Below are 18,859 nucleotides of genomic sequence, written 5' to 3'. Positions count from 1 at the left end.
TAGTGATTCTTCCAATCCATGAGCATGAATGTTTTTCCATTTATTGGTGTCATCTCTGATTTCTTTCAGCAGTGTTTTCTAGTTCTCTTAGTAGAGATATTAACTTCCTTAGTTAGATGTATGCCTAATTGTTTTTTAATGGACATTGTAAATGGGATTGCATTCTTGATTTGGCTCTGAGCTTGAATGTTACTGGTATATATAAATGCTACTAATTTTTGTACATTGATTTTGTATTCTGAAACTTTGCTGAAATTGAAATCATTGAACAGTTCCAGGAGCCTTTTAGCAGAGTCTTCGGGGTTCTCTAGGTATAGAATCATATCATCAGTGAAGAGAGTTTGACTCCCTCTTTTCCTATTTGGATGCCTTTAATTTCTTTCTCTTGCCTGATTGCTCTGGCTAGTACTTACAGTACTATGTTGAATAGGAGTGGTGAGAGAGGATATCCTTGTCTTATTCTCAAGGGGAATGCTTCCAGCTTTTGCCCATTCAGCATGGTGTTGGCTATAAATTTGTCATAGATAGCTCTATTTTGAGGCTTGTTTCTTTGATGTCTAGATTGTTGAGGGTTTTTATCATGAAAGGATGTTGGATTGTATCAAAAGCTTTGTCCACATCTATTGAGATAAGCATGTGGTTTATGGTTTTAATCCTGTCTATGTGGTGAATCACATTCATTAACATTTGTTGAACCAACCTTGCATCAGGAATAAAGTTTACTTGATCACGGTGAATTAACTTTTTGATTTGCTGTTGCATTCATGAGTATTTGTTTGAGGATTTTTGCATCTGTGTTCATCAGGTATATTGACCTGTAGTTGTTTTTTTTTTTGAGACAGAGTCTCGCTCTGTTGCCCAAGCTGGAGTACAGTGGCACGATCTCGGCTCACTGCAAGCTCCGCCTCCCGGGTTCATGCCATTCTCCTGCCTCAGCCTCCCGAGTAGCTGAGACTACAGGCGCCACCACCATGCCCGGCTACTTTTTTGTATTTTTAGTGGAGACAGAGTTTCACAGTGTTAGCCAGGATGGTCTCAATCTTCAGACCTCGTGATCTGTCCTCCTCAGCCTCCCAAAGTGCTGGGATTACAGGTGTGAGCCACCACACCTGGCCAGTTTTCTTTTATAGCTATGTCTTTGCAGGATTTTTGTAACAGAATGACACTGTCTTTGTAGAATGACTTAGGAAGGAGTCCCACCGCCTTGATTTTTTGGGATTAGGTTCAGCAGAATTGACACCAGCTCTTCTTGTGTACATCTGGTAGAATTCAGCTGTGAATCCCAGGAATTTACCCATTTCCTCTAGATTTTTTAGTTTGTTTGCATAGAGGTGTTCATAATAGTTGCTGAGAATCTTTTGTATTTCTGTAGGATTGGTTGTAATGTCATCTTTGTCATTTCTGATTGTGTTGATTTAGATCTTCTTTTTCTGTTTGTTCAGCTAGCTGATTGTCTATTGATTTTCTATCCTTTCAACGACCCAACTTTTGGTTTCATTAATTATTTGTGTGGATTTTTGGGTCTCCATTTGCATTCAGTTCTGCTCTTCTTTCTTTTCTTCTGCTAGCTTTGGGATTAGTTTGTTCTTATTTTCCTAGTTCCTCTAGGTGTGATGTTCAATTGTTAATTTGATCTTTCTAACTTTTTGATGTAGGTGTTTAGTGCTACAAATTTTCCTCTTAATACTGCTTTTCCTGCATCCCAGTGATTTTGGTATGTTGTGTCTTTGTTGTAATTTATTTCATGGATTTTTTTCATTTCTGCCTTAATTGTATTGTTTACCCAAAAGTCATTCAGGAGCAGGTTTTTTTCATTTTCATATAATCATGTAGTTTTGAGAGATTATCTTGGTACTAATTTCTATTTTTATTCCATTGTGGTCAGAAAGTATCAATGGTATGATTTGGATTTTTCTAATTTATTGAGACTTGCTTTATTACCAAACGTGGTTGATCTTGGAAAATGTTCTGTGTGTGGAAAAGAAAAATATATATTCTGGGGTTGATGAACAGAGTACTCTGTAGATGTCTGTTGGTTCAGTTGATCAGGTATAGAATTTTGGTCTAGAATTTGTTAGTTTCCTGCCTTGATGACCTAATGCTGTCAGTGGGGTGTTGAAGTCCTCCACTATTGATTGTGTGGCTGTACAAGTCTTTTGTAGGTCTAGAACTTCTTGTTTTATGAATGTGGATGCTCCAGTGTTGGGTGCATATACATTTAGAATAGTTAAGTCTTCTTGTTAAATTAAACCCTTTATCACTATGTAATGCCCTTTTTTGTCTTTTCTTACTGCTGTTGTTTTAAAGTCTGTTTTATCTAAGAATCACAACCTCTGCTCTTTTTGGTGTTCTGTTTGCATAATAGCTCTTTCGCCAACCCTTTACTTCAAGCCCGTGGGTGTCATTATGTGTGAGACGGATCTCTTAAAGACAACAAACAGATGGGTCTTGATTTTTTTTTTTTTTTTTTGAGACGGAGTCTCGCTCTGTCACCCAGGCTGGAGTGCGGTGGTGCGATCTTCACTCACTGCAAGCTCTGCCTCCCGGGTTCACGCCATTCTCCTGCCTCAGCCTCCCATGTAGCTGGGACTACAGGCGCCCGCCACCGCGCCCGGCTAATTTTTGTATTTTTAGTAGAGACAGGGTTTCACCATGTTAGTCAGGATGGTCTTGATCTCCTGACCTCGTGATCCGCCCGTCTCGGCCTCCCAAAGTGCTGGGATTACAGGCGTGAGCCACTGCGCCCAGCCACCATTTTCTTTAACACAGCATTTAAAGTGTTTTTCTTTAGCATTGACCATGGACAGTCCAGTGACTATATGCCTTGATGATATTTGTTTTGTATAGTATCTCATGGGTGTTCTCTGGATTTCTTATATTTGGATGACTACCTCTATCAAAATTAGGAAACTTTTCTTGAATTATTTCGTCAAATATGTATTCCAAGTTGTTTACTTTTCTCTTTCTCTCTCAGTAACACTAATAATTCACAGATGTGGTCACATTACATAATCCCAAATTTCTCAAGGACCTTGTTCACTTTTTAATATTCTTTTTGCTCTATTTTTTATCTGACTAGGTTAGTTCAAAAGACCTTCAGGCTCTGAAATTCTTTCTTCTGCTTAGTCCAGTCTATTGATAAAGCTTTCAGCTGTATTTTGAAATTCTTTACATGAGTTTTTCAAATCCAGAAGCTCTGACTGATTTCTTTTTAAGTTGCTTATCTCCTTTCATTTCCTTTTAGAAGTTTCTTTGTGTTGATTTTATTCCTTGTCTTGGATTGCCTTGCAATCCATGCTTTGAATTCTGTATCTGTCATTTCTGAGTTTCCTTTTTGGTTAGAGAACACTGGAAATCTCGTGTGATCCTTTGGTAGTGTCACACTACATTCAGATTTTTCATGCCGGAAATCTTTTTTTTTTTTTTTTTGAGGCAGAGTTTCGCTCTTGTTGCCCAGGCTGGAGTGCAATGGTGCGATCTCAGCTCACCACAACCTCTGCCTCCCAGGTTCAAGCAATTCTACTGCCTCAGCCTCCCAAGCAGCTGGGATTACAGGCATACACCACTACACCCAGCTATTTTTTGTATTTTTAGTAGAGACAGGGTTTCTCCATTTTAGTGAGGCTGGTCTCAAACTCCTGTCCTCAAGTGATCTGCCTGCCACAGCCTCCCAAAGTGCTGGGATTACAGGCGTGAGCCACCATGCCCAGCCTCATGCCAGAATTCTTATGTTGGTCCCATCTCATCTGGAAATGCTGATACTTCTAATTTTTTAAATTATTTTTGTGAGGGTAGAATTTTTTTTTCTTTCTTTCTTTCCCTATAAAATTATTGCATTTTTTTTCTTTCCCATCTCCCACCCTAGGGAGTGTGACTGTAGAGAATGTTAGGTAGAGTCTTTTGGCTTTGCTTCTATAACCCTGTGTACTCTGTCAGCACGTTTTATATTGAACTGTGCAGTTCCACTATAAGCCAATAGATGACACTTAATAGCCAGCTGCAGCCAATGGAGTCAGGCGTATACTTGATCCTTGTTTACTGGCAGAAGCCACTGTTGCCTCAGGCAAGGAGTTGATCTGTGGAGTGCACAGTGATCTGAGCTCCCTGTTTAGCCCTCAAGGGCTCTCTCTTCTTCCCCATCTAGATTCTTCACCTCTAAACTGTATCTATCAAATTTCTTTTTTCTTTTTTCTTTTTTTTTTGAGACGGAGTCTCACTCTGCCGCCCAGGCTGGAGTGCAGTGGTACGATCTCGGCTCACTGCAAGCTCTGCCTCCCGGGTTCACGCCATTCTCCTGCCTCAGCCTCCCGAGTAGCTGGGACTACAGGCGCCGCCACCTCGCCTGGCTAGTTTTTTGTATTTTTAGTAGAGACGGGGTTTCACCGTGTTAGCCAGGGTAGTCTCGATCTCCTGACCTCGTGATCCGCCCATCTCGGCCTCCCAAAGTGCTGGGATAACAGGCTTGAGCCACCACGCCCGGCCTCTATCAAATTTCTTAATCGAGGTAACCTCTAGCTTAGCAATTCATGAAATAAGAACTTTCTGCAGAAAATAGAGGCTATTGATTGAGTTGGTTGAAAGTTGTCTCTTATTAAATTTTTAATTCATAGGGTAGATTTTAAAGTCACTAATAATTCTATGCAATATTCCTAATTTATTCTACGAAAATGTACAGAAAACCCTTCATTATTTTTGCATAGGCTTAATAGGTTGTGAGTGTTCTTACAAATGTTGTAGTTTCCCTGATAGGTTTAATCTGAATAATAGAATTGCATAAATCTTCCTGTTGTGACTTAAAGAAACTCGTTTGTAGGAGCATCTACCTCATTGCTCCAATTTAGTATTCACGATGCAATTTTTTGATCTTCATTCCTACAAAGGAAAGCATGAATGTCAGGAGAATTCTGTTTTGCTTGGTTATCATTTATATAGTTTTCACTCTACAGCAATCAATTGATATCCTAGAGTATTTATCCATCTTTTCTGAGATTGTACTGTTAAGGCTTTGAAAGGCTGATGAACACAGGTGCATGGAAAAAAAAATTACTTTCTGAACATTGTGCTAGGACTATGCTACTCCCTAAGGTCCTCCTGGAGCAGCCATTCCTACTTTTTCACTGGCATCTCTTTTCTTTTTTTTTTTAACATCCAACAAGAAAAACACATTCTTTAGGGGAAAAAAATGCTTGTATAATGAAGTAGTATCCATTAGCAGCATTATTTCTAAGAGCCAAAAGATGGAAATAACCCAACTTTCCCTCAATGCATGAATACATTTTAAAAATGTGGTATATATAAAATATTGGTTTTAGACTATCATAATCTTTTATTCAAATCTGATTTTTATCAAAATCATTAATTTTATGAATTCAGTCAACTTATTCTATGAAGTCAAGAAGATTGCACTAGTGGCAAGTGGTATCTTTTTATCAGTGAGACTTTTCACATTGTCTAAAATATTCTTATATACTGATAGACCCCAACTTACTATGGTTCAACTTGCAATTTTTTGACTTCACCATGGTGTGATACCATTGCAATTTCAACACACTCCGAATTTTGAATTTTCCCAGGCTGGCAATACGCAGTACATGAGATATATAATACTTTATTATAAGATAGACTTTATGTTAGACAATGGTGCCCACCAGTAGGCTAATGTAAGTGATCTGATAATGTTTAAGGTAGGCTAGGCTATGATGTTTGGTAGGTTAGGTGTATTAAATGCATTTTCATCTTACAATGTTTTCAACTTAACAATGGGTTTATTGGGATGTAACCCCATCATAAGTTGAGGAGCTTCTGTACTATGGGTTGAAAATCTCTACTCTAAAAACCTGAAGTTCCAAAATCTGACACTGTTTGAATGCAGACATAATGCCCCCAGTGGAAAATTCCACATCTGACCTCATGTGACAGATCAATAGCAAAAACAGTCAAAACTTTGCTTCATGCACAAAATTACTTTATAAAATCCTGTATAAAATTCAGGCTATGTGTATAAGGTATATATGAAACGTAAGCGAATTTTGTGTTTAGACTTGGGTCTCATTCCTAAGATCTTTCATTAAGTATATGCAAATATACTAAAATCAAAAGAATACAAAATTTGAAACATTTCCGGTCTCAGGCATTTTGGATAAGGGATATTCAATCTGTCTTACTGGAAAAATACAATTTCTATTCAGTGTGACAGAAACTTAAAAATGGACTTACCAAACTTGGACTTAATAGATTCTTCTCAAACTGCTCATTTTTCCCACTTGATTTTTGACGGGAATTTTTACTTTGAAATTTTTTATGTCGAGCCTGAAAAGTAGATTTTAAAATAATTATCCTCACAGATACATTTCTAAAATATCACATACTTTCTAAACATCTATGATTACGTAAATTCTTAAAGATTTGAAAAGTCGATGATTGGGAGGCTATATCATTTTCTACCTATATTTTGTGGATAATGGGGAAAATTTAGGAATAACGTACAAAAATTATGCATTTCAAAATAGCTTAAAGGTGAACTTTATCCTTGGCTTCACACAGATGTGCTTATTATCCCAACTCATACAATTCTCATTCTACTTTTTTTTTTTGGCTTTATAAATACTCAAGTTGCTTTAACTTATGCTTTTTGCATGTAGTCTTGAGTCTTAGCACTTCCTGTAACATCTGTGATTTGATCCTTCGCTTCTTGCAACTAAAACAAATAATCATCATAATAAACTATATTCATAATCTAGTACTACTCTGCCCATCACCTGGGCAGAGTAGTACTAAATTTTATTGAAACAGGCCGGGCGCGGTGGCTCAAGCCTGTAATCCCAGCACTTTGGGAGGCCGAGACGGGCGGATCACGAGGTCAGGAGATCGAGACCATCCTGGCTAACACGGTGAAACCCCGGTCTCTACTAAAAAATACAAAAAACTAGCCAGGCGATGTGGCGGCGCCTGTAGTCCCAGCTACCCGGGAGGCTGAGACAGGAGAATGGCGGGAACCCGGGAGGCGGAGCTTGCAGTGAGCTGAGATCCGGCCATAGCACTCCAGCCTGGGTGACAGAGCGAGACTCCGTCTCAAAAAAAAAAAAAAAAAAAAAAAAAAAATTTTATTGAAACACAGCCACACCTCTTCAATCTGCATATTTTTTATGGTTACTTTTGTACTGTAACTACGGAGTAGAGGTGTTGCAACAGAGATCCTGTTGCTCACAAAGCCTCACATAATACTATCTGATCCTTTACAGAAAACTGTACCAATCCTGGTCTAGGACTAAAACACAACATTATTCTATTTTTCTGTGTTTAAATTATATTTGATTAAATACTCAAACTTACAAAACTTGTAAAATGGGAAAAGATAGGAAATTAAAACATGATAAAGCTTTATATTTTTGAATTCAAGCAACCACCACATCAACTTACTTAATTTTATTTATTTGTGTGTACACATCTAGTTTTATTGTAATAATTTGTATACTTTTCACATTTAAAACTAGCATCTTTCCAGTAACACAAAAAGAAAATCTAAAAATAAACAAAAACCAAATTACAATAGACAACGTCAATTCCAGATGAGATCCTGATTCTCCTATTTAGCAACAGAGCTCAAGCCATCATTAGGAGACCATTTATTTTAGAAGTGTCATCTTCAACTGCAAGGATGTCCGTTAAACATCACAAACAGGGCATAGGAGAAGCCATGTTGTAAAATTGCCCATTTAGCCTACCCAAACATCTCAAACCCACCCTGTGCTGACCTTCTGTAACTCCCATTTTGTAGAGGTTTTTTTTTTCTGTTTTTAAACAAGAGAAATTAGATAGACACATGTTGGTGAGTGCTAACTGTTCTTATTCACGGACAGACAGGATATAGTGTCAGCCCAATATACAGAGAAAGGAGGGGAAATAAATAATGTTATGCACTACTTTTTGGGAGCCTAGGCACCCTCTAGCTTTTAGCAGAGTGAAGAGTGAAAAAAGAAGATTGTTTTATTTTGTTTTCTTTTCCCCCACACAGCTTCATGCTGTTGATTCCATACAGTGTTTGTTGAGGTACAGGGAGGAACAAAAGTAAATATGAAACAGAAAGCAGTGGAGACTATTTTTCCATAGTATTCTGCTCAAGTTATTTCCTCCCACAATGAGTTGAGAACCATGGTGCAGATATGAGAGACCTCAAAAAAAAGGCCAACTGAGCACAAGAGGGAAAAAAAAGACTGCAACTTTCTCCTAGAGACCGGGGATCATTTTTAAAGTTGGAATCCATCAGTGGTCTGTGAGTCATTTTGTCCTTCTTCCTCCTCTCCTTCTTCCTCCTCTCCTCCTCCTCATCTCCTTCACCTTCATCTTCACCTTCCTTTAATCAATATGTTTCAAACTTTCTTTCTTTCTCTCTCTCTTTCCTTCTCCCCCTCCCTCCTCCTCCTCCTCCTCCTTCTTCTTCCTCCTCCTCCTCCTCCTTTTTCTCCCTGTTCTCCTTCTTCCTGTTGGCCTTCTTCTTCTTTCACTTTATTATTATTTATATCAGGAGCCAAGGAGCACTGCACCCTCACACCATGCTCCAGCTCACTGCTTGCTCCCCCTGCAAACTGTTTTCTCCTCCACCTTCGCCTCACACGAAGAGGACTCGACTGTAATTTTCAATATGTACAGTTGTAAATGACCCCGGCTTTGCCAGCGATTATGGAAATTAACATGATGCTTTAGGTGGCAACCAGATGTTTCACGGAATAGTTTGAGAGGAAGTAGCTTCACGAATGCCAGAACACCTCGGTCTGAGTCTCAGCTCCAGCAGTTACTAGCTGTATGACTGTGAGCAAATTAACTTTCTGTGTCTTTTAGAAAATATATATATTAGCCGGGCGCGGTGGCTCAAGCCTGTAATCCCAGCACTTTGGGAGGCCGAGGCCGGCGGATCATGAGGTCAGGAGATCGAGACCATCCTGGCTAACACGGTGAAACCCCGTCTCTACTAAAAATACAAAAAACTAGCCGGGCGTGGAGGTGGCGCCTGTAGTCCCAGCTACTCGGGAGGCTGAGGCGGGAGAATGGCGTAAACCCGGGAGGCGGAGCTTGCAGTGAGCTGAGATCCGGCCACTGCACTCCAGCCTGGGCGACAGAGCGAGACTCCGTCTCAAAAAAAAAAAAAAAAAAAAAAGAAAATATATATTATATAAAATATATATGTAAATATAAAATTATATATTAAAATTTATATTAAAATATATAAAATGAAGAAAATAGTATCTACTACACTGGGATGCTGGAAAGATTAAATTTGTGGGATATCTGTAAGGTACTCAGAAGAACATGTGGCACATACTGAGCTATCTATACATATGTATGTGTATAATATTTGCTATTGGCATCATTATTTGTATTATATTTTACGTTCTGGTGACATGGTGAATGAAAGTGGTCTATACCTGCATTGAATCATTCTTTATGCCACTAAAAACGACAGCAAATGGGATGAGGCCCAGTACATCTTCAGTACTTCATAGAACTTTCACCAGTTCCGTTAGCCAACAGTGCTTTTTTCCACTTATAATAATTTATAGATTACTTTTCTCTCTGTACTACTCAGTGGGCAATGATCGCGTACTACAATGCAAATAGCACCTCCTGGGTTGAGTAGTACATAACTCACATGACAATCAGAGGCAGGCTAAAGCCACTGACCTGAGAGTATCAGACTCTATTGCTAAATGAAAGTTTGCAAATCAATTCATTGGCAGCAACTGTCTACGTTGGGCTGCTTCAACAAGCACACTGATGAGCAGATGCAGATTATGTTATGCAGCATCTCAGAAAAGCTGCAGCCAGAGCTTTTCAGATGGTAAAGTGGTATCAATCTACAAATCTCAGTTCTGGCTGCACAATGAAAGAAGGCAAATTTAGGTTTGTTTTCATAGTGAAAAAACAGCATTTGATTGAACAATTTTTCTCTATAAGACTTAAGTGGTCTTAATTTTGTGTTTAATTGCTTAAAATACACAAAATAAAAGTTTTACTATGTCAATGTCTCAAAAAAAAGAAAATATTGGTGTGATATAAATATTTAATTGTATTCTAACAACTGTTAAGCTAAACTATTCTTGATTTATACAAAAATAAGTGACATGCATTTCACATATTATTCTCCTCTTAAGCAAATTTAAGGAAAGATAAAATTCTCTCTCATAAAAAAACTAAAAGCAATGTAGAATTAAGGGTGCAATTGTTTTGCACAGACTGGAAAATAAGTGTTGAAGCATAAGGTCAGACTCAGAACAGTCAGAGCAAGAAATTATTGTGTGGCACGTCTGAATGAATGAGGCTAAATGAGCAGAAACTGAAAAAGCAGGAAAGACAGCATGAGTAGGGAAGAGAGATGGTGAAATCAGCCCAGTTAGCCCTGAGGACAAAGTCCAATGGTAGGGAGGTAAAAACATATCTCCCTACATACAATAACCTGGAAATGAATGTTCATAGCAGCATTTTTCTTAATAGCCAAAAAGTGAAAACAATCTAAACATTCATCAAGTGATGAACGAATAACTGGTATAGCCATACAATAGAATATTATTCAAGAATTAAAAAAATGAAGTACTGATATGTGCCACAATACAAATGAACTCTGAAAACATTATGCTAAGAGAAAGAAGCCAGTCGTCAAGGAATGATGCTATTTATATGAAATGTCCAGAACAGGCAAATCTATGGAGACAAAAAGTAAGGACGCAGAGTTTCTTTTCAGGGTGATGAAAACGCACTAGAATTGATCGTGGTGAAGTTTACACAACTCCGTGTGTATGCTAAGATATACTTAGTTGTAATACTTTAAATGGGTGAACAGTATATGTGATTTACATCTCACTAAAGTTGTTTTTAAAAATCTAATGGCAAGATTAAGAGAATTTTCTTTACTTATTTTTTTCTCTTTTCTTTCTTTTTTTGAGACAGGATCTCACTCTGTCACTCAGGCTAGAATAAAGTGGCACAATTGTGGCTCACTGCAGCCTCAACCCCCTGGGCTCAAGTCATCCTCCCACCTAAGCCTCTCAAGTTGCTGGGACTATAGGCTCCCACTTCTACTCCTAGCCTCAGATAAGTTTCTTAATTCTCTATTTTGAATGTATACACAATACACAATTTAATATTAATATGCTTTTATAATATGTTTTAAATTTTTTTAAATAAAGGAAATGCCCAACTTTTCAAAGAGTTTGTAAATTAATCTAAAACATTTGTACTTTGAAGAACAATATCATGGCCTTTCTGTAATGGTTAACCTGAAATCCATGAAATAGTCACAGATTCTATATCTATTCACAAAAGTGAAGATAAAAATAAGGTAATTTTTGGAACATTCCATGAAACATTCTCCTCTGGTTTAATCTGGCTTGCCTCATGATGGCAATAGAGAAGTCACTAAAACATACTGTTTAACAGGAAAAAAAGTCTCTCAACTTTTGTGAGGAATGATACATAATTCTCCACTTTTTTAAGGGTATTTTAAGAAAAAAAATGTATGTAATTGGAGTAATTGACTTTATTTATTTATTTTTGAGACAGGGTCTCACTCTGTTTCCCAGGCTGCAGTGCAGTGGTTTGATTACGGCTCACTGCAGCCTCAACCTCCTGGACTCAAGTGATCCTCCCACCTCAGCCTCCCGAGTAGCTGGGACTACAGTTGTGCGCCACCGCGCCTGGCTAATTTTTGTATTTTTTGCAGACATGAGGTTTTGCCATGTTGCCTAGGCTGATCTTGAATTCCTGGACTCAAGCAGTCTGCCCACCTTGGCCTCCCAAAGTGCTAGGATTACAGGCATGAGCCACTGAGCTGGGCTGGAGTAACTGAATCTTATTTTCTTATTTTTATGATTTTTTTTTTTTTTTTAAGAGTTAGGGTATTGCTATGTTGGCTGGGTTGGTCTTGAACTCTTGGCCTCAGGCAGTCCTCCTGCCGCGGTCTCTGCAGGTGCTAGGAGACCACCGCACCCAGATGGAGTAATTGAATTTTAACCTCTGGGTGTATACTGAACCTGTGCATTACTTTGTTTCATTTGTGAGCTCGATTATAGAAAAACCAAAGCTGTTCTCAAGGGAATCTTTCACAAACCATCTCTTTGTTTGCTCTTTCTCTATTTAGGAGCAGATGGAAAAGTTGAAGCAAAAGGCATCAAAGGTGATCAAGGTTCAAGAGGATCCCCAGGAAAACATGGCCCCAAGGGGCTTGCAGGGCCCATGGGAGAGAAAGGCCTCCGAGGAGAGACTGGGCCTCAGGGGCAGAAGGGGAATAAGGGTGACATGGGTCCCACTGGTCCTGAGGGGCCAAGGGGCGACATTGGGCCTTTGGGCCCAACTGGTTTACCAGGTTCCATAGGCCCTATTGGAAAGCCTGGTCCCAAGGGAGAAGCTGGACCCATGGGGCCCCAGGGTGAGCCAGGAGTCCGGGGAATAAGAGGCTGGAAAGGAGATCGAGGGGAGAAGGGGAAAATCGGTGAGACGCCCGTCTTGCCAAAAAGTACTTTCACTGTGGGGCTCACGGTGCTGAGCAAGTTTCCTTCTTCAGATGTGCCCATTAAATTTGATAAGATCCTGTATAACGAATTCAACCATTATGATATAGCAACGGGGAAATTCACGTGCCACATTGCTGGGGTCTATTACTTCACCTACCACATCACTGTTTTCTCCAGGAATGTTCAGGTGTCTTTGGTCAAAAATGGAGTAAAAATATTGCACACCAAAGACGCTTACATGAGCTCTGAGGACCAGGCCTCTGGTGGCATTGTCCTGCCGCTGAAGCTTGGGGATGAGGTGTGGCTGCAGGTGACAGGAGGAGAGAGGTTCAATGGCTTGTTTGCTGATGAGGACGATGACACAACTTTCACAGGGTTCCTTCTGTTCAGCAGCCCGTGACAGAGGGGAGTTTATAAATCAGCCACACCATCCATCAGAATCAGCTTGGTGACGAACTTATTCAGACGGTTTTACTTTACTAATTCCTCCAATTATTACAATAATCATAAAAAGGTGAAACCGGAAAAGTTATTCCCAAAACTGATTCTGTGTAACTTACTATCTTTCCAGGAGTAAATATTGAAAATAGCTGCATGGTTTATTCTAATTTATTTCACATTTCTTATTCCTATTATCTGAAGAATCCTCTGCCTGTGTGTTTCTTGCGGGAAGAGTGTTTTGATATCGTTTTAGTGCTCTGAGGAGTCATGTGAAGATGTATCCCTCATCTGTGTTTCTGAGGACATTAAGGGGAAAGTAAAGGGAAATCTTTATTCCATTTAGTACTAGTAACAGCTTTAAGTTGGTGATGCTGTCACACTCCAGAAAGCTGTAGACACTGCTCATTTTGTCTTTTTTTAACAAATTATTTTTAAGTTCTGGGATACATATACAGAGCGTGCAGGTTTGTTACATAGTAAACGTGCTGTGGTGGTTTGCTGCGTCTATCAACCCGTCACCTAGGTATTAAGCCCTGCCTGCATTAGCATTTGTCCTGGTGCGCTCCCTCCCACTTCGCTCATTTTCTAACCTAGGTTTTAATCACCATTCCATCCAACAAATCATTGTTTGATCATTATTCGCCAGACGTGAATCTCTATTTGTTTTCTAGGATTGCCCAAATAAAGTACGCAAAGTGGGAGTCTTTAAACAACAGAAATGGACTTTCTCTGTTCTGTAGGCTGGAAGTTTGAGATCACCATAGCAGCAGGGCCATGCTCCCTCCAAAGGGGCTACAGGAGGATCCGGCCTTGCTGCTTCCAGCTTCTGGCAGCTGGTGGCAGCATCACTCCAGTCCCCGCCTCCATCTTCAGGTGGCTGTCCTCCTTGTGTATCAGCCAAATTTTCCTTCTTACAAGGACAGCTTCCCTCATCTAGTATGACCCATCTTAATCATCTCTGCAAACTCCTTATTTTCAAATAAGGTCACATGTACAGGTACCGAGGGTTAGGACTTCAGCGTCTCTTCTGGGAGACACAGTTCAACCCAATCTGCCCTCTGAGTCCCAAAGTTGATTTCCTTCCCATGTGCGAAATACATTTTCGCCCCATCTCAACATTTCCAAAAGTCTTAACACTTTCCGCACCAGCTCCTCTCACCATCTACGTCATTAAATAAGCTACAGAGGAGACCTACTGGGTGATTCATCCTGTGGCAAAATTTCTCTCCATGTGTGATCGTGCGAAACCAGAAAAGTTAATCCACTTTTAAAAGACAGTGGGGCGGGGGCGGGGGCGGGGGCCGGCATAGGGTAGACAGTCCATTCCAAAGGAGAGAAAGGGAAAGGAAAAAAGGGATCACGGGTCCCAGACAATTCTGAAAGCCTGCAGGGAAAATCCCATTAGACTGCTTTCACTGTTTCCCATCTAAAGTTTTTAAATGAGCTATGCAAGAGTCAAAAGTTACTGGACAGAGACACCAGAGACGTGCAGGATCAATTTACCAAGAGAGTTGGTTAAAAGGGAAACTTCTCCTTCAGGCCTATGGCGGGCATTTCTTGTTTACTCAAGTACCTACCATCTCTCAAAAAATATCTGATGTCCACCAGAATTCTAATATGTCATGATTTTGCCCGCGCCCAGCCCCCTAGTCACTTGGGAGGGAAGCACAACCCTAGCCTTTCCTTACTCTGGACACGGGGGGCGGTAAACCGCGACGGCGGCTGAGAAGGCAGGGGAGCGACGCTCTTGCTCTCTGGACGTCAACGTGCCCACGTCCTGAGGTCGCGCCCAGACCCGGAAGCGAGGGCGTCACGTGGGGCGGCGTGGGCCGCTGCCTTGGAAACGCCGAACCCGCGCTCCGGGCGAAAGCACCAGGGCAGGGGTCGCGCGTAGGAGAAAGGGACTGATCCGGGGATAGAATGCTGTGCGTCGGAAGGCTGGGCGGCTTCGGAGCCAGAGCAGCAGCTCTGCCGCCCCGGTGGGCGGGCCAGGGAAGCCTCCAAGCCGGGATCCGGGCCCGAAGGGTCAGCACCAGCTGGTCTCCCGTGGGCGCCGCCTTCAATGTCAAGCCCCAGGGCAGCCGCTTGGACCTGTTCGGCGAGCGCCGGGTGAGCGACGCAGGAGGAGCTCCCCTCAGTCCGCGAGCTAAGCCGATCTCTGCTCCGCGCGGCCAGCGACACTCAGGGCGAGATTGTTTGGGCCTGGGAGGAGGCGGGCAGCCAACCCACCTCGTACAGTGGCGTCTTGTGTGCACTCTCGATGAGGGCAAGGTCACCTCTCCTTTGAGGGGCCGGGCTTAGTGGTCTCCTCCCCAGAGTGTCGGGTCCGGGAACTGCCTCTGCATGAGCCACTTGCTCCACGTGAACCTGAATAGTTCGTCCTGGCAGTGGCGGTGAATTCGGCCTGCCAGGACCCGCCCTCTGCATACATTCACCCGCACACCCGCTAAAGCCCTTTAGTTCTAGCGCTACAGTCCTGCCTTAAGTGGCCTATCCCTGTGCCTTCACAGGCGGTATCACATGGTCTTTTTGCAGGGACACGGCTGCCTGTAGTCGAGTAATGGTAGTTTCATTGATACATGAAATTCCATCACCTATTAATTTATTTCAAAGCTTTGGGCTTTCTTGTTTTAAAACACAAAACGCTGTTGAGACGAGTCTGACTTCCCATAGTGCCATGGAGTTGGTCACTTTGATTTCTTACCCCAGGAAGTCACTAGAGTGCGTTGTCTAGTGGAAGGTGAGAAGAAGGCAAGGTTGGAAAGGACTTACCTGATGCCTGTTCTACTTGGAGTTTGTACATTTTGTCCGTTTTAGGTTAAGGATTACTTTTATTTTTGCCTTTTAAAATTTCATTATAGTGTATTGCCTTATAAAGAGGAGTCTAGGGTATTGTTGCACTGAGCTAAGGTGTATGATTCTGGTTTTATCTCCATTATCAGCTTTGTCTGTTTTAAAATTATTTTGTGTGAAGTTTGCTACACCACCTTCCTTAAGAGTCTGCAGTGTTGGTATTAACACAGTTGGTGTGAGAACTGCTTGTAGGCGCTGAGGAGAAAGACGTGAGGGGAAGCCTGATTTTGGGTAGCTGAGATGTAACTAATTTTAGCTTTTATTTTTCCCTTTTGTATCATGATACTCAGCACCGATAGCAGATTTTCAAATTTGTGAATTGGTTTTTGCCTTGAAAAAAAAGGTTTATTCAGTTTTTTAGCATTACAGTCACTGGTAATCCGAGAGTTCGAATTCCCGAGGGCAATACGGGCAGGTTGTACTGGGAGGTGGAAGTAGTCTGCGCTTGAATCAAATTAAATCAATGTCAAGATAATATTTGGTGTAAGAACAGCTGCATATGAGTAAAGTTAACCCAACCACAGTGAGGAGGATGTTCACATACTGGAACTGTCCTGCCCAATACATTTTGCCCCTGTTATGCTCTGTTTTAATTTGGAGTGGGCAAAGTAACCTCTTGCTTGGTGCAACTATTTGTTTCAAATAAAAACATTTAGACAAAAAAAAAAAAAAAAAAAGATGACATTTGTTTTTGGTCCTGATTCTCCTTTGTCCCCTACTGACTTACTTTTATTTTTTTAACTTGTAATATATTTTGAAGAGAGATTAATAGCTTAACTTCATCCATCCCTTGTTGTAGAACGAGTAGGCCTTATCAGGCCTGAAGGTTTACCTGCTGCTATTTCTGAAAGTCTATGTGCTAAACACCTACGAAGTTAATTAACAAAGCCTAGCGTCTGCTGCGGTCATTTGTTTCCTTCATTGAGTTCCCCCCATATGGTAGGCGTTCTGTTGGATAGCTGCTTAAAGAAATGAAGGGCAGGGCTCTTGGGTCTGGAAGCTCACCTTTTCAGGAGAGACTTTCAAACAGATTGTAATTGAGATTGTAATTGTAATAGAGAAGTATGGGAAAGTGTGGGCTTTAGAGATCAGAGCGGGTTCGAGTTCTGGCTTTGCCAATATTAATTTGTGACCTCAAAGAAGTTTTTTCTAACCTTTTTTTTTTGAGACAGAGGCTTGCTCTGTCGCCCAGGCTGGAGTGCAGTGCCGCGATCTTGGCTCACTGCAAGCTCCGCCTCCCGGGTTCGTGCCACTCTGCTGTCTCAGCCTCCCCAGCAGCTGGGACTACGGGTGCACGCCGCCGCCACGCCCGGCTAATGTTTTTGTATTTTTAGTAGAGACAGGGTTTCACCGTGTTAGCCAGGATGATCTCGATCTCCTGACCTCGTGATCCGCCCGCCTTTTCTAACCTCTTAAAGCATGTGTCCTGATCTGTAAAAGAATGATACTCTGTTCTGTAGGATTGTGTGATTGAAATGAGAACCTGTGTAAAGTAGCAGGCGCACTTCATGGTATGCGGTAGGTGCATATTAAATGCTTTTTTTCTCTGCCTTCCTGAGTGTGCTAACAAGTGTGATTGAATAGGTAACAAGAGAATGGTCATTCCCATTAGATCAGTGATTTTTGTTTTTATCAAGATATTGAAATGTCTTTGGAACGTATAAAATTTGCTCCCAGTTTCAGCCTATGATTTTAATATGTTCATTAAATTTTTCTAAAATATCTATTGCTTCGTGGTCAACTCATCCTCTCTATTTGATAGTTGTAGAATAATTGGTACTGTGTACTGAGATCTTACTCTGTCAGATATTGGTTTTAGTACTTTACATATCCTTAGTATGTGTATCCATGCTGTAAGGTATGTATTGTTCCCATTGTACATGATGAAAAAAATATGAGGCCTAGGAGGAGAAATAACATGACCAGGGTTATAAACTAATAATAATTATGGCTAACATCTATCTATCAAATGCTATATATGCACACACACACATAGATATATTTACATATATTATCTCATTTAATTCTTGCAGCCACTCTTAGGTTCTGTAGAAGTGACAGAGCTGGATTTTGAACCCATATCATTTTTTTTTTCAGAAAATAGTTAAAAATTGAAGAAAAATTATGTCCTGGAAACATTTTTAGTGTAATTTATGTGGAGTGATATGGGGAGTATGATAGTGGTATCCGTGATCACAGGTATAACATGATACCCCAATGAAAGCCAAGATTTCCTTTGTGATAAAAGTAAGTTTAGTAAATATTTAAAAAGCACAGTTTTGAATTTTGGTTATAAATCAGACGTATTCTTTGGTTCTAAGGGTCTTTTTGGAGTTCCTGAGCTCAGTGCCCCAGAAGGATTTCATATTGCACAAGAAGAAGCCTTGAGAAAGACAGAATTGCTTGTGGACCGTGCGTGTTCCACCCCACCTGGGCCCCAGATCGTGCTGATCTTCGATGAGCTCTCGGATTCCTTGTGCAGAGTGGCCGACTTGGTAAGATGCTTTGCCTTAGACTTGAAGCTACCTCTCTTTCAACCTGCTAAAATTTAAGTGAAATTTATCCTTTGTTGTTTGCTATTAATATTAGATTAAAAGTTAAAAATGTCTGAAACTGTTTGAGATCCATTAGGTATGATTTTTTATGATGAAATATGTCATTAGGAATGGGGAAAATGTTATCAGAAAAGGTGATATTTAGAACTTATACTTTAATATGTATATTTAATAAAATATACATGTAATATAATGAATGATTACTAATATAGCAAATATTTGCTATAGTTGGGTAATATATATTTACATATATATTCATTTGACAGAGGTTCTTCATTTATGAACGCTTCTCCCCAAATTCTAAGAACACTTTATGTGTACGTTTACAACAAAATTCCTCTTTTTCTTTTTTTTGCTGTAATAGAGACAGGGTCTCCCTGTGTTCCCCGGGCTAGTCTTGAACTCCTGGCCTCAAGTGAACCTACTGCCTCAGCCTCCCAAAATGCTGTGATTATAAGTGTGAGCCACTTCTTTTTCATAAGAGGTGTGAGAACCAGTTTTAAGAAA

At 40.6% G+C, this 18,859-nt stretch overlaps 2 protein-coding genes across 4 annotated transcripts in view; one reads left to right on the top strand and one right to left on the bottom strand.

Moving 5' to 3' along the window:
• Positions 1-12,173: 12,173 nt before the first annotated feature.
• Positions 12,174-12,773, bottom strand: PCOTH (Pro-X-Gly collagen triple helix like repeat containing). Its single transcript, XM_030922178.1, has 2 exons — positions 12,742-12,773; positions 12,174-12,579 (listed from the first exon to the last, which is right to left on the bottom strand). The coding sequence occupies exons 1-2, from the start codon at positions 12,771-12,773 to the stop codon at positions 12,261-12,263; spliced, it is 351 nt and encodes a 116-aa protein (XP_030778038.1). The 3' UTR covers positions 12,174-12,260.
• Positions 12,774-14,735: 1,962 nt separating this feature from the next.
• Positions 14,736-18,859, top strand: part of MIPEP (mitochondrial intermediate peptidase) — a 158,837-nt gene continuing 154,713 nt past the window's right edge. For all 3 annotated transcript variants that reach the window (XM_030922176.1, XM_030922175.1, XM_030922174.1), the window contains exons 1-2: positions 14,736-15,053; positions 18,119-18,292. In XM_030922176.1, the coding sequence (XP_030778036.1) occupies positions 14,865-15,053; positions 18,119-18,292 (363 nt within the window). In that variant the 5' untranslated portion in view covers positions 14,736-14,864. The remainder of the gene's footprint in view (positions 15,054-18,118; positions 18,293-18,859) is intronic.

This window comes from Rhinopithecus roxellana, chromosome 18 (assembly GCF_007565055.1).
Source record: "Rhinopithecus roxellana isolate Shanxi Qingling chromosome 18, ASM756505v1, whole genome shotgun sequence".
NCBI lineage: Eukaryota > Metazoa > Chordata > Mammalia > Primates > Cercopithecidae > Rhinopithecus > Rhinopithecus roxellana.
The sequence above is the reverse complement of the archived record's forward strand: the minus strand, read 5'-3'. Positions and strand labels throughout refer to the sequence as shown.

What these genes read in the sequence shown, in the direction of transcription:
- PCOTH (XM_030922178.1), bottom strand. Translation starts at nt 12,773, where the DNA reads ATGCCACCAGAGGCCTGGTCCTCAGAGCTCAT. An exon ending in GCCTGGTCCTCAGAGCTCAT is followed by an intron (nt 12,580 to 12,741) that starts GTAAGCGTCTTT and finishes TTCGTTATACAG; the next exon opens with GATCTTATCAAATTTAATGG.